Genomic DNA, 14,146 nt, shown 5'->3' with positions numbered 1-14,146 from the left:
TTTTATTAAAAATAATAATGCGATCAAAACTAAATATAATAGGTACCAAATAAGTAGCTTATCCTAACTCATATTAAAAGAATAAAATTAATTTCGGGCATAGCTGCAACAATATTCTTTAATGTATATAGTTTTTGTTCTTTTATTTTCAGTTCTTCCCTTGCCATTTGACCTTTAATTTTTTTCTTTATTATTAATAATTTTAAATCTCGTTGAACATAAGTACATAACCACCGCCAATAGGGAATAAAATAGCAGTGTCTTTGGACAATAATAGAGAAATTGTTATTTTATCCATTTTTTTAAAAAAAACTGACCATTGGATGATGATGATCAATTGGCCAATGATGATCATTCGATGATGATGATGATCATTTTTTACTATTAATATCGGTTAAACCATATTGTAATTGCTATTAATTAGTTTTCCAATGAATTTTAATTCCACTAGAGTGGTAACTATTGCTATAACATAAAAATTTTGAGTTGTGTTAATAATGTCTAAAACAAGTGGTTAAAAGCTCATTAACATTAAATGATCCAACTCAAAATATATCAAGAAAATAGCAACTATATTTGTTAAGATTTGGTGGTTGATGAAACGTAAAATATCTTGAACCGCCCCAAGAAAAGATCCTATAGTTTCGTTAATCTTACTAAAAAAGATCTTACTACGTACTATACAACGGTGAGCGGGATTTATGAGAAGGGAACGTGGCCTCCATGTGTACATGCAATTGGAAATATATTGACCAAACACGATCGTATATATATATATATATCAGATTGCAATATATTAGAGATGGAAATTAAAGCTAAGAGAATCCCTGTTTGTGCGTGTCAATGCCATAGTCAAATTATAGCTCATGCTTTCTCCTTTTGAACCCACATTTCCTTTTGGGGCTCAGTCTAATTAATGCAAACACTACCCACCACCCCCAACATTTGCTTCTATTTCTTGCCATATCTTTTAGCACTCATTTTCTATTATTCAATATATATATATATATGTTAAACGTAAAAAAATGAAATTTATGATCAAATCCAATAGCGGATGTACGACAAGTTTAAGTTAGTACGTGTTAATTTTGAAATTCGAATTTTATTCAATTATTACCTATTATTGTTAATTGTGTATGTCTTAAAATTTAATTTGTGTCTATCGATATAAATTTTTGTGTTATTAATACATGAATGTCTATTTTAAAAAATATTTTTAGATTCGTCACCGATCAAATCATTTATGTATTGATAAAAAAGTTTATGTTGTTTTTAAGTTCTACTTGATATCAAATTTAATGTCTACTTTAAAAAATATTTTTAGATTCGTCACCGATCAAATCATTGATGTATTGATAAAAAAATTATGTTGTTTTTAAGTTCTACTTGATATCAGATTTAGAGTTCATGTATGAGCAATAAAAACAAAAAACTATAAATTTACATTTACATTTCAAGCTTTAGTGATAAAAATCTTAATTTACGTACGTTAGTGCATGGTTTTTGGTCTATTTAATTCTACTAACTTAATTATATCTAAATTTAATCATTTTCAACGTATTATTGAAAACCCAATCTTGTTAATTTCCGAATTCTGAATTAAGGGAATAATGAAGAAATTAAATTGGAATAAGAGAGGGTCTAATTATAAAAATGGGGAGAGCAGCGGCAGCCAACAAGGGTTGTCGATTCCCTCTTTCTTTCTTTTTCAGCACACAGGAATAACACACCTTGTCGTCACCTATCCCAGCAAGTTCGGATAATCCAGCTCACAGGTCTTGCCACGTGTTCACATCCCCAAGCTTAAATCAACAGTAAAAACCGACAATGCACTCTTACGTTAACATTATTAATTCCTTCCATCACTCTCCTTTCCCCCCAACGTTGCTGTTATTATGGTTGCTCTTCATCTCTCAATAATCTCAAAACCTTGTTTTTTTTCCACTTTAAGTTCAAGGAATCGAACCGAACTAAAAAAACCCAGAAATCCAAAGCCAAAACTGGGAAGAGAAACAATTAGAGAAAGAAGGAGATACGGAAATTGGGCTGAAGATGGGTATGAAAGGACGACAGGGAGGAGATCATGGCTGCGAGAAGGAGAACATGGGGTTTGAAGAGACTGAGCTGAGGCTAGGGTTGCCCGGAGAAGGCGGTGAAGTTGTGAGGAAAAGAGGATTCTCCGAAACTGTTGATTTGAAGCTTAACCAGTTAACCTTTCCTCCAAGAAGGACACCTCTGGCATCGATCCCAATGAAGAGAAGGTGACTGGTTTGACCAAGGAGAAGACTCTTCTCCTTTCTGCAACTGATCCTGCTAAGCTCCTGCCAAGTAAGTTGTAGTTTCATCCTCTTCTGGTTTTTTTATTTATTTATTTTTGGTTTAATTATAGAGCGCAAGTTGTGGGATGGCCACCAGTGCGATCATTCCGAAAGAACATGTTAGCCACCGCCACCCAAAAGAGCAGCAGCGACGAGAGCGGCGGTGAGAAGGCGGCGATCGTGAAGGTAAGCATGGACGGTGCGCCTTACCTCCGCAAGGTGGACTTGAGGATGTACACAAGTTACCACCAACTTTCTGTGGCTTTAGCCAAGATGTTCAGCTCTTTCACTATCGGTTAGTAAATTATTCACCACTCACTGTTACATTTGAAATTTTTGTATGCATAGGTAGTAGAATTAGAAAAGCTTACAATTATTTTAAAGTTTATACAACATAAATTATTAACGTCTTAATATTGTTATCATATAAAAAATAAGGATAAAATAGTAAATGATAATTTAACTATGTTGAAATAATATTTTTAATCATTGAAGTTTTGTAAATTTCAAAATAATCATTAAATTTTTTAAATGATCACAAACTTATTACTAAATTTTAATAAACTATTATCAAATGATCATTAAATTTATTGAACTATTACAACATGATCCTTAAAATTTTCAAAATTTATCATTATTTTTTAACAATTAGATAAATTTAATTATCATGTAACTTCTTAAACATAAAAATTATCGTTTCAACATAATTTAGTGATTATTTGTATACTTTATTCAAAAATAAATATTAAATAATATAAAAAAAACAGATATTTTTTAGATATAGTAGTTATTAGTTAATAACAATGTTGATGAAAAATGAAGGAAACTGTGGATCCCAAGGAATGATGGATTTCATGAATGAGAGCAAGCTTATGAATCTCCTTAATGGCTCTGATTATGTTCCTACCTATGAGGACAAAGATGGTATTTGGATGCTTGTTGGTGATGTCCCTCGGGAGTATGCACCCCTTATGGCCTTATACTTACCCTAATTCACTTGGACCTTTCAAATTGCTTATGATTGAGATATTTTTTTCTCAATTTAACAACTTTCATTTTTTTACATAAAATCAAATTAATTATATTTTTATTTCTTAAATCAGGATGTTCGTTGAATCTTGCAAAAGGCTACGCATAATGAAAGGAACTGAATCGGACTTGGTTAGTATTTCTAAAAAAAATAAATTACACCAAAGTGACTAAAATTTAGATAAATTTTATTTTCACCACTAAAGTTTGAAAATTACATTACGATCACTAGCGTTATCGAAGTAACCATTTTGTTATAAATTTATAATGTCAGTGACTGTAAAGTAACTTTTAAAACTTCATTAGTAAAAACAAAATTTAACCAAACTTTAGTGACTCGAGGAGTAATTTACCCAAAAATATATTTTCTTATTCTATTTAATTTGATTATTAAAATAATACATTTTAACCCAAAAAATATTGGTGGATTTAATTTCAGCACCAAAAGCTGTGGAGAATTGCAAGAAGAGGAGCTGATGGGAGGTAATAGAGCGACCTCCTCTTGTTAATCTCTGTGGTCGCCTGTTGCATGCATGGCCACATCATCCATAAAATGTAAAAGGCAGCAAATGGATGGATGGAGCAGTTTGACTTTATTGGTTCTATTATTAATAATTAATAGGGTGTTTTTGTGTTAATTAAGAATTAATATATATATATATATTATAAGTTAAATGTGAGATAAAACAATGGTAATTAAGTATTTGGTGTCACGGAAAATGGACAGAAACATATGAATGTTACTGTATGTCTGGCGGCAAGAGCTTTGGGCTGTCGTCTTTTGCTTTTGTTTGGTGTTCTTAAGCGTTGCTCTTAGTTATTATTGATTATGGCTTTGCTGTATATAAAAACAATACTTCTCGTCATAAATAAATTAATGAATAAGGTATGTGTTTTGTATTTTATGTTTATATATTGAGAGTATTGGAAGACTGAAGAAGGTAGAAGGAAGAGTAATGTGGAATGCCCATTGGCTTTTTGTCCATAAGTAGTAGTATTTGACTTTCATTCTTTAGTTGAATAAAAATTTAGTTATTTTCATAACAATAATAATCAGTGAATATTCAACATAAATAGAAAGATCATTGATATACAGTGTGAAATAATGACTTAAAATCATTTAAATCGGTGAATCCTTCTGTTCTTCATATAACGTCCTTCACTTATATATTAATTATTTTATATAATAAAATTCATATGGAATCCCAATATTTATTGATTTGTTTCTAAATATTAAATAATTAATTCTAATATATTATCATACTATAACTTTTCGTATAATTAAATAAAAAGTAATTGTTTTGTATTGCATGAGTATCACCATCATAGGCTTACATAATATTGGAACTGACAACACTGATGAATCCCACGTACATTTCACTATACCATACCATGGATGAACTGTCTTAACAATTTTAACTTTTTCATTTGAGATATGGATTCACTAAAGGGGAGAAGAAAACAAGATGCAACAATGATAAATTTTATATAATTCTTTTTTTTTAAAATAAAAGTCGGTTACAATTTATAATTTGATAAAAAATATATTTTTATATTCCAATCAAATTTTGTTTTTTAAAAAAAGAATAAATTTCATCACATTAGTTTAAAAACAACACCTCTCTCTCTTTCATAAATTTGACTCTAGACCTTTAAGAAATAGTCAAATTTGACCCTTAATCTTTACTATCCTCCATTAAGAAAAAGGAAAGCAGAATAACAATTTGATTGTGGACTGGAGACCATTGATAATTTCTAACAAATTCTTAATCACATTTGATTTTTGTTTTTGGATCAAAAGAAACACAAAGTCCTCCATAAAGGACATATATTTATTAGAGAAGTGGTAAATTACTGTTCAGGACAAACCCTTGGAGAAATATGACAATTTGTGCGAAGTAGAGGTTACAAAAATGGGGGATTTTAGTCCACAAGCACGTTACATTGCCATTCCATTACCCTCCGTTTTTTATTATCACTTGTCTGCAAAAGTAAACAAAAACTTGACATGATTACCTATTCAACATTTTCAGTGATCTTTTCAGCATGGCAATCATCATTGTTAAAAACATTTACCAGTGGACTCAAACAATCTGGTGCACGAACCTTCTTGGAGCCATCGGCCAATCGCTTACATTGAAATTGGTTTCCCAGAGGTGCCATGTTATCACTCACCTGCAGTTATGAACAACAGCAAAAGAATTATAAATAATGGCGAAAACAAATCAGATGATCTTTGCAGTTTGAAGATTTGATTTAACATGTGGAAAATGATGCTTGATGAAACTATTGTTTTCTACCTGGTCTTTGATGGCTCCTATTAACGACTTCGGACATCCTGCCACATGCACATTCTGTAAACTTGGGCATTGAAGGAACAATCTTTCTATGAAAGCAAACAGTTTATTCGATAGTCGTTAAATCATAAGAAGAGCTGAACATACTCCAAACTAGCAGATAGATTAAAACTGAACATACCTGGATGCAAGTTTTCACAAGAGTTGAGATTAAGGTCGTTGAGTTCGGGACAACTCAAACATAAAGCCTGCATTGGGATTCACAAATAAGAACCACATAGGATATTAAGAAGAAACTAGCAATATGCTCAAGATTAAGGACTAAAAGAACTTACATCTAAGCCAGAACAACCCCACAAGCTGAGTTTTTTAAGTCGGTTGTGTTTGATAATAAGCTTTTGGTACATAAGGTGCAGTTTATTGTTCAATGCATTTGGAAGTTGATTGTCACCATCTCCATCACTAGGTGAATTATGGGAATCAGGATCACATATGGTCATCCCGCAATCCATAAGTTCAAGACGAGGCAGTTGAGCCGTGGCAAACTGAATTCCACCTGAGAAATGCAGAGTAACATGTTAATGAATAGCTTTAGGGTAGAATAGCGCATTTACAGGATATGTATAGCTGTGCCGGAGACATAGGTGTGAGTCGAAGACATGAGGATTACTTGAAGTTATGTTGGGACAAAGAGCAAGGAGGAGTCTTGACAATGTGTTCGGGAAAACGTTGCAGATCATTCCAATGCCACTATCACTGATGCTAGACCTGAAATGAGGTAGCAAACATCAGGAATATGTTGCTGAACATTAACTGAAGAAAAAACTAATCCCTTAGAACCAGCACAGATCAACAGAAAAACTAATGCAAGCTGGAGAAAAAACATACCCACTGAGATCAAGCAGTTCTAATCTTGAATAGCTTGAAGCAATAGCAGCAACAGATGCATCAGTGATTTCTGAGCCAAGAACAAGTGAAAGCATTCGCAAGCCCCTGAAAAAAGAAAATAGTTAATAAATTAGTGATTATTCACCCTCTAAATGCAAATATCCATGAAACAAAACAAGGCATTGCTAGAAACTGAACAAAAAGCCCATTTAATCACTGTGATCCTGATAAAGCAAAGCAATGCCTGTAGATTCGTAAAGGTTCAACAAACCTCAAATTAGCAGCTGTAAGAGAAAGCACAACAGCATGTGAAAGCCGAACTGATGCAATGTGTATGTTTTGCAATTTTGGACAAGTTCTACCCATACCATCAACCATGGTTGTAAGGTTGGTAGTGTCATTTTCTTGGCGAGAAAACTCTAAGGATATCTCTTTCAAATTGGGACAGTTAAAATCCTACAATAGAATGCACATATGAACACAAATTGACTCACATGCCCCAAAAAAGTTTAAACTTGAAAATAAAAAAAAAGGACCTGATGAAAATGTTACCATCTTAGAAAGGGATAAAAGATCAGAAAGCCAGAGAGTAGATAGACTTGATGAAGAAAGGACAAAGCCCCCTAAATTAGAACATCCTTCCATCTTAAGGCTAGTTAGACAGCATTTATCAGCAACAAAACGACCCAATTCATCTCTGTACATAAAACATTAATTAAAGTTAATCAGTATCACAATATCTGCCATTTATTTAGCATGTGGAAACTTACATTCTTACAACACAAAATCAGGAAATAAAACAGAATATAACAAAAGCGTTAACCATTAAACATAGAGAAAATTATTGAATTGGATTCAATCATAAACATGAGTTTAAGCATAGAACACGTTATTCATGACAACAAAGAGTTCTAGACCAATAAAAACAAAATATTTATCAACATGAGTCGGACCAATAAATCCATAACAGGGTATACAGTTCATAACGTTTTCATCTTTCTCATAGTACCTCAAATTGAAGGTAAGAAAAAATGTTAACCAAGATCACTCAACTAAACATATCTATGCATTTCACCATAACTTTAAGCTTTCAGCACTCAAGCCTTTCAATTATGTTACTGGTCAAAATACTGATAAATTCCAACCAATTAGCTAGATCATTTCCAAGCACCGACAATCAAGCAATAAATATTTTAGAGATTCATTAATTGACCTTGTGGCTAAGGGTGCTCATGTTGTATCACCTTGTGTGGATTCGAATCGTGACATTTACATTGAAAATGTAATACCTTTCTCAATAAAAAAAATGTAATGATAAAATTACAAGAAAAAAGAGAGCCGAGAAGAGAAATTATACCCCGTGATTCGATTGACAGCCGTATTTGAAGTAGAAATCTCCAAAGACTCCAAATTAGGGCAAGAAAACGCAATGCAGGCCAGCATCGTTGCATCCACATCACTGCAAAACCCAAACGAGTAAAAATATGAAGTAAAAGAAAGGGTAAACAAAAGTCCAAAAGCAGAGCATTCACCCCACACCTTGCCCACACCTTGCAAACCTCCCAAAATGATGCAAACAGAAAACCCATTTGCTGATTCTTTATCTAAGTTCCAACCTTTGTTACTTATTGCATTGGGTTTAGCTCTTAAGCATTGGTGTTTTTTAATCAAAGTTCTACAAAAATAGCACAATTAGAACATTGCTTAGATCAAACACTGGTAGTCTGGTAGGCAATTCTCGTGGCGTCACTGATTATAGATCAGTTTCCACTTCATTTTACTGCTTATATATTGTTGTATTGTAACCAGATTAATTTTCATTTTATGAATTTATTTTGATCTTCATTGATATCGACCGATCCAACCAGTAGAGACCTAGATCTGTCAAAGGTTGGCTTAGACCCGAACCTTTCCATCTTAAGAGAAAGTCTAACAAGGCTGGGGCATTTCTTTAAAACTGATCCCATGAATCTGAGCTGACCCTTAGGTTGGACCATAAGTCTCAGCTCCTCCGCCGCCCTCCACATTCTCTTCGTCGTTTCCCTCCAACCTTTACATACTCCTGCAGCCGCCAACAGCCCCGCCGGAGGCAATCTCCTTAAGACCTCCCACAAACATCCAAAAGGCAACCCACCGGAGACTATCTCATCATCCACGTCAAGATCCGTACCAGGATGAGAATAATTATAGCCGTCCAAATCGCGTTCCTGCGAGTCACAGCGGATGTCGATGTCGTCAAAGGAAAGCGCACGTCGGAGATGCGAGGAATGACGAAGGGGAGGGAGCTGAGGAGGACGGGATACGGAGGAAGAATTTTCAATAGCGGCGGCGGCGGCTGGACCCGAGGTTGGAGTGGTAGTTGAAGTAGGGGTGGCGCCACTATTGACTTGGCAAACATGGCCTTTCTTGGGAAGCCCACATCTGCCACAATTGTAACTGCCGCGTCGTTTGGCCGGTTTGAAGTCAAAAACCGCGGCGGAAGAGTAGGTGGAGGCTGAAGAAGAAATGTGGGGCTGTAGGTGGAGCATTGCTGTATGGCAACCGGAAACAAGGAAGGAAACAGGGAGAGAAAAATGATTGAGATGAGAGGAAAGGGATTTTGTATGGAGAGCAGAAACGAAAGAGAAATTGAAAATAAAGAGAGGGAGAGTTTAGTCGGGAACGGGCGGGCGGGGCGTGGCGGGAGAAATCGCAACTTTTGGCGCCTGTTTTCCAAACCTTTAATGGAAATTAAAATAAGATTAAAAATATACTATTGTCTATAGACGAGGAGCGTCTTGCATGGTTTTATGACGTTTATTTACTTTTTTACCCTCCCTTGATATGGTAATTAAATTAAGGTGAACTAACCTAATGGCCACCAAACTATTATCATTTTCTTTTAAGTCTAGAGTGATTATAATATAGTATCGATTTATATTCTTTTTTAATCATTGATAGTGTACACACACTCTGTATATATAACTACTCGAATTCAAAATCTTTAGAGAAAACAATATTTCTTTTAACTGCTAATGTCATGGATAAATTCTAATCACTAATCATTTTTTAACTTTATATGCTTTTATTTTAATCAATGATAGTTAAAAAATTAACGATAATGTTATATGAATTGTATAAAAATATTAATGATATTTCAAGTGTTCGACTGACTACTTGCTGTAAATGGTAAAAACTCATTTAGCTGACGGTAAACAGTTAATACACATTTAATGACTTATTACCGTTATTATTATTATTGAGGCTGTGAAAAGTACCTTAAAAAGCCGAGAAATTACATAGGTTATTTTATCATAAAATAAATATCAAGTGCTACTTAACATCTGATACCAACAGAGTTTGCCTCGATGGTTGTTCGTTACTTTTCTTCCTACAATGTTGTCTTTATATTATTCGATATTATTGATGCTCAAATAAACTATATAATCCACCTTTTCTATGAATAAAGTATTTATGTTTAAAAATAATCTTTAATACGAGTATAAAATTGTGATAGATAGACTTGAAGCTTTCTATTTAGCAATTTGGAATCTCCTTCTAAAATCAAAGTTAATGGTTGAGTGGATTAAATCTCCAAGCACATGGAGCTTATGAACTCTGGCCATAAGGAAGAAGAGTGGCATACACCCACTGCAGGTGGCCAAAGCAAGCTCTCACAAAATATCATTTGAAGTGCCTTGTTTTGTTAAGTAACTATAAACATCTATTGACCAATGAAGCCTCTAAGCTGATGAGTCTGTAAACCTAAGATTCTTCCTCGATCATTTCTGCTTCCTCCCACCATGAAACCGGCCCCAAACCATCATGGTTTAGTGTTCCCTGAAATAGAAAGAAAATAAAATATCAATCATAGAACTAAACATTTGCTACTATGGCGAAACAAAAGTTACACAGGTGTGATGACCAAAAGCTACTGTTGCAGAGAAATCTTCTCAAGTTACACAGGTGACTTCTCTCACTTCCATTTGCTGTCTGGTTTGAAGATGAATGCAAGTAGGGTGAATTGTTTGCTTCTGGCATTCCAAAGATGGATTTGGAGGGTATTCAGAGTGCTACTTGGTTTAACCTTGGAAAGCTCCCAGTTGGAGTACCATTGGTCACTCGAAAGCTTACTGAGAAAGACTGTCAACATCTCATTGCAAAGATTACGGGCAAGCTGAATAATTGGTCAAATGGGCAGCTTAGTAATGCTAGCAGATTACAGTTGATCTAATCTGTTCTTTTTAATACATCTAACTTTTGGTGTAGACAATTGATTCTTCCTAAGGCAGTAATTAGGAAGGTGATTCAATTATGTGTTGGATTCTTTTGGAAGGGGAAAGTTTCTGCTGCTTATGGTGCTAAAGTTTCCTGGAATCAGATTTGTGCTTTAAAGTTAAGGTAGTTTGGGGCTTTAGGAGTTGCTTAGCTGGAATAAAATATTTCAGCTTGCATTCTTCTTCTAATAAATATTCTTGCTGGAGAAGGGTCTTCGTGGGTTGCATGGATACATGCATGTCATCAAGGGTGCTGATTTTTGGCAGCTGGTTTGCAAGAATTGTATGAGCCGGAGCCTTAAAAAGCTGTTTAAGATGAGAGAAGCAGGCAGGCTCAGTTTCAGATTTTGCTTATGAACCCTAACAAGGTTCCTGTCAGTGGACTCTGGAATGAGATAAGGGAGAAAAAGAGTTGATTGCAGTTGGCATAAGTTTATTTGGTTCCCTTTGCATGTACCGAAGCACACAATTATCATTTTCTTTTTTTGATAAATCTAGGGTGAATACAAAGTAATATCTATTCAATGACTCTCAACCCTTTGACAACGAGGGCTCATACCCCTGCATACGCAATGCTCTAACCCAGGACCTCAAGGGATAACAAGTTGACCATTGAGATCGCTTGGTTCGTGCCACACAATTATCACTTGGATGGCTATTTTGGGGTGGTTTCATACTAAGGATAGGCGGTTGATGATCGATCTTATAAATGACGGACAATGCAAGTTATGTGGGAGCGAATTGGACACTAGGGATCATCTTTATTTATAATGCATTTATTCAAAATCCATTTGGAGATATGTTCTTAGGCTGACACTTAGGTATCGATACCAATAATTAGGTATCAACACTGAAATTGAATACAGGAACATTTTTGACAAGTTGGTCATGGACGTATGGATACCTAATTATTAGTATTCGACACTTCTACAAAAAGTGCAGAAAATAGGAAGTTCACCGTAAAATTAACAGGGAAGTTTTGACTCGGCAGCAGGAACTAAACTGGGTTTATTCTAAGCTTAAGGGAAAAGCTCTTATCACTATCATATGGAATTTAGCTTGGAGTGCTTATATCTACATGATATAGGAGGAACGGAATCTGAGACAATTTCGAGGTCAACAGAGAACTGAAAATAAGATACTTTCTGCCATTAAAGAGGTGGTACTTTCACGCATGTATCATTACAATTGGCATTGTAACCATGATTTAGAGGAGGAGAAGAAATGGTCCTTATTACATGACAAAGATTATCTTCCCATCTTGTGTTAATGCGCGAAGTTGATTTTCATAGTGGAAGATACATTGACTGTGGTTTATGATGAAACAATCAACATTTTAGCCAAAGAGAATCTTTGGGGAGAGAGACCTAACGCTACTGGCAATGATGAAACAATAATTGTGAAAGCTGAACTTACAGTGATCACCATCGGGGCAAATGGTTTCGAATTTTCTGGCTGTTCAAGTGGAATTGAATGATAAATGACACTCTGAACTCGAAATTTAATCTGCGATTAAGAAGATATCAACTCGCTAAAGGTAAAAATATCAGAAGTTAATGAAAATTTTGGAAACAATATCAGAAGACATACCGGATCTGCCCCATCAATAACAAATCGCGGTTCATCTGACTGTTCTTCTCCTTCTCCAAAGTCCCATATCCATCTGCCTTGATTTCTGCAATCCTCAAAATAATAATGAACACATTAGCTGTACATACCAGCATGAAGAGAATAATAAATTAAGCAAGGAAACTTAAGGAAGTTGTAGGTTCTAAGGTTCTACCTTTGGTTTATATCAGAGCAGAATAAACAATCAACTAGTTCTTACCTAGTATTAGGGACAGCTTCAAAGCGAGATGGATTTGGCAATTGGTCAACAGGTATGTAAATGTCATCAAAAAATCCAAGTGACACTGCAAATTACAGAACCGTGGAGATATTCACAATTCGTGTACAGTAAGAAAAGGGTGGATGATACTATGCCTGAGGAACCGACCGACTATATGCCTGGTTAGTTTAGCTTTGATCACAATGACAAAAATTATGTAATGGACTACAAAATTACTCTATAGCACAAAGCTAAAGGTTATATCAAATAAATGAGGGGAATCCATATGCTACGAGGCATATGGAAAACCAGCAATTAACAGCCAAATAATTAGTTAAACTGTGAAAGAATCTAAGTCTCCTTCTGCCCTCTGCTTATGATCCATATGAGACAATCTTAACCCAGCATTGTCTTAAACACAAGCCATAACCTTCTAAATTCATTGATGTGAAACAAAGATGAATCTTCTAAAAACATAAATATGATAGAGGACACTAGTTACTCAAAGAAGAAGAAAAATGAAATCATGAACTTCGATCGTCTGCACCAAATAATTAGAAAAGTAATATTCTTCCAGACTTACGGCGCAATCCATTAGCATCAGATTCTTTAAGTTTTGCAACAATAACTTCTCCGATAAATGGACGAAACACGATCAATCTGAACTCAACCTATCACAACAGCAAAAAAGGAAAAACAAAAAAAATGTCAATTTTCAGAGAAACAATAATATAAACCAATATTTCTTGCATACAGCAACTTAATACCCAAGAAAAAGAGAAGCATTACCGTATAGGTGGAAGCACCATCCCCGGGAAAGACAAAGCCACCTTTAATTGACCTGATATCATATACTGAAATGCAGAGTCCTAACTTTGCAATAACCTATAATATAATTCACGAACATTCATCAATCATTGTCAAGCATGGGTAAAACCAAAGAAAACCCCATTGAAAAAATGTATATGTTGGGAGATACAGTAAAACAAACCTTATCAAGGAAAAGGGCTTCCAACTCTGCCTTAAGAGCCTCATCAAGAGGAAGGTGAAGAATATGGGGTGGTAACCGCAAAGTGTGTTCCATTAAGCTTAGATAGAACATTTTCTTCGGCTTTCTTCACAGTTTTCAAATTTTCAAGAACCTGAGTATCAAACGAAAAACAAAACAACCTTCAGTAAATGAACACTAGCTTGAGGTATTATCCCGAATATGTGATAGGCAGTAAAGTGCAGACAGTAGACTTGAGTGTGCAGAAACTATATTTTTTTTAAGAAAAAAGAGAAGGAAATACAACGAAACCAAACATACCGCCCGCCTACGGGAAGAGAAGGTGACCGTGAAGCAAGCTTGGAAAGCGTTCAAGAAACGAGAGCATGTGAAAGAAGTACAAGACATGCCCGGGTTTTCAGTTTTTGCACGAACTGATAGTTGGGCTTTCGCTAGGCCACAAAGGAGCCCTAGTTTCAGATAGGGCCCAAGTGATGAAATGTAACCAATGGGAAAGTGGATGTCAATTATGAAAGGGAAAT

At 34.9% G+C, this 14,146-nt stretch overlaps 3 protein-coding genes across 3 annotated transcripts; 1 reads left to right on the top strand and 2 right to left on the bottom strand.

Annotated features, from left to right (window-relative positions):
- Positions 1–2,080: 2,080 nt before the first annotated feature.
- Positions 2,081–3,834, top strand: LOC120126889 (auxin-responsive protein IAA7-like). Its single transcript, XM_039144939.1, has 5 exons — positions 2,081–2,328; positions 2,390–2,613; positions 3,141–3,276; positions 3,422–3,479; positions 3,787–3,834. Exons 2-5 carry the CDS (start codon positions 2,436–2,438, stop codon positions 3,832–3,834), a joined length of 420 nt encoding a protein of 139 aa, XP_039000870.1. The 5' UTR covers positions 2,081–2,328; positions 2,390–2,435.
- A 1,404-nt stretch (positions 3,835–5,238) lies between these two features.
- Positions 5,239–9,100, bottom strand: LOC120127125 (F-box/LRR-repeat protein 17-like). The gene is made up of 11 exons (XM_039145118.1): positions 8,441–9,100; positions 7,890–7,991; positions 7,085–7,229; positions 6,804–6,988; positions 6,533–6,637; positions 6,315–6,412; positions 5,980–6,200; positions 5,826–5,892; positions 5,648–5,733; positions 5,424–5,522; positions 5,239–5,330 (listed from the first exon to the last, which is right to left on the bottom strand). Exons 1-11 carry the CDS (start codon positions 9,058–9,060, stop codon positions 5,271–5,273), a joined length of 1,788 nt encoding a protein of 595 aa, XP_039001049.1. The 5' UTR covers positions 9,061–9,100; the 3' UTR covers positions 5,239–5,270.
- A 1,055-nt stretch (positions 9,101–10,155) lies between these two features.
- Positions 10,156–13,843, bottom strand: LOC120127132 (DNA-directed RNA polymerase III subunit RPC8). Its single transcript, XM_039145122.1, has 7 exons — positions 13,608–13,843; positions 13,406–13,501; positions 13,200–13,287; positions 12,617–12,701; positions 12,379–12,463; positions 12,205–12,294; positions 10,156–10,351 (listed from the first exon to the last, which is right to left on the bottom strand). Exons 1-7 carry the CDS (start codon positions 13,716–13,718, stop codon positions 10,277–10,279), a joined length of 630 nt encoding a protein of 209 aa, XP_039001053.1. The 5' UTR covers positions 13,719–13,843; the 3' UTR covers positions 10,156–10,276.
- Positions 13,844–14,146: the final 303 nt, after the last annotated feature.

This window comes from Hibiscus syriacus, unplaced genomic scaffold (genome assembly GCF_006381635.1).
Source record: "Hibiscus syriacus cultivar Baekdansim isolate YM2019G1 unplaced genomic scaffold, ASM638163v2 tig00110462_pilon, whole genome shotgun sequence".
Classification (NCBI taxonomy): domain Eukaryota; kingdom Viridiplantae; phylum Streptophyta; class Magnoliopsida; order Malvales; family Malvaceae; genus Hibiscus; species Hibiscus syriacus.
This window is presented reverse-complemented; position numbering and strand designations above follow the sequence as displayed.

What these genes read in the sequence shown, in the direction of transcription:
- LOC120126889 (XM_039144939.1), top strand. Translation starts at nt 2,436, where the DNA reads ATGTTAGCCACCGCCACCCAAAAGAGCAGCAGCGACGAGAGCGGCGGT. An exon ending in GTTGGTGATGTCCCTCGGGA is followed by an intron (nt 3,277 to 3,421) that starts GTATGCACCCCT and finishes TTCTTAAATCAG; the next exon opens with GATGTTCGTTGAATCTTGCA. An exon ending in AAGGAACTGAATCGGACTTG is followed by an intron (nt 3,480 to 3,786) that starts GTTAGTATTTCT and finishes ATTTAATTTCAG; the next exon opens with CACCAAAAGCTGTGGAGAAT.
- LOC120127125 (XM_039145118.1), bottom strand. Translation starts at nt 9,060, where the DNA reads ATGCTCCACCTACAGCCCCACATTTCTTCTTCAGCCTCCACCTACTCT. An exon ending in GCTGTCAATCGAATCACGGG is followed by an intron (nt 7,230 to 7,889) that starts GTATAATTTCTC and finishes TTTTATGTACAG; the next exon opens with AGATGAATTGGGTCGTTTTG. An exon ending in GAACTGCTTGATCTCAGTGG is followed by an intron (nt 6,413 to 6,532) that starts GTATGTTTTTTC and finishes ACCTCATTTCAG; the next exon opens with GTCTAGCATCAGTGATAGTG.
- LOC120127132 (XM_039145122.1), bottom strand. Translation starts at nt 13,718, where the DNA reads ATGTTCTATCTAAGCTTAATGGAACACACTTTGCGGTTACCACCCCAT. An exon ending in AAGCCCTTTTCCTTGATAAG is followed by an intron (nt 13,502 to 13,607) that starts GTTTGTTTTACT and finishes ATTATATTATAG; the next exon opens with GTTATTGCAAAGTTAGGACT. An exon ending in TTGCCCCGATGGTGATCACT is followed by an intron (nt 10,352 to 12,204) that starts GTAAGTTCAGCT and finishes TTTCTATTTCAG; the next exon opens with GGAACACTAAACCATGATGG.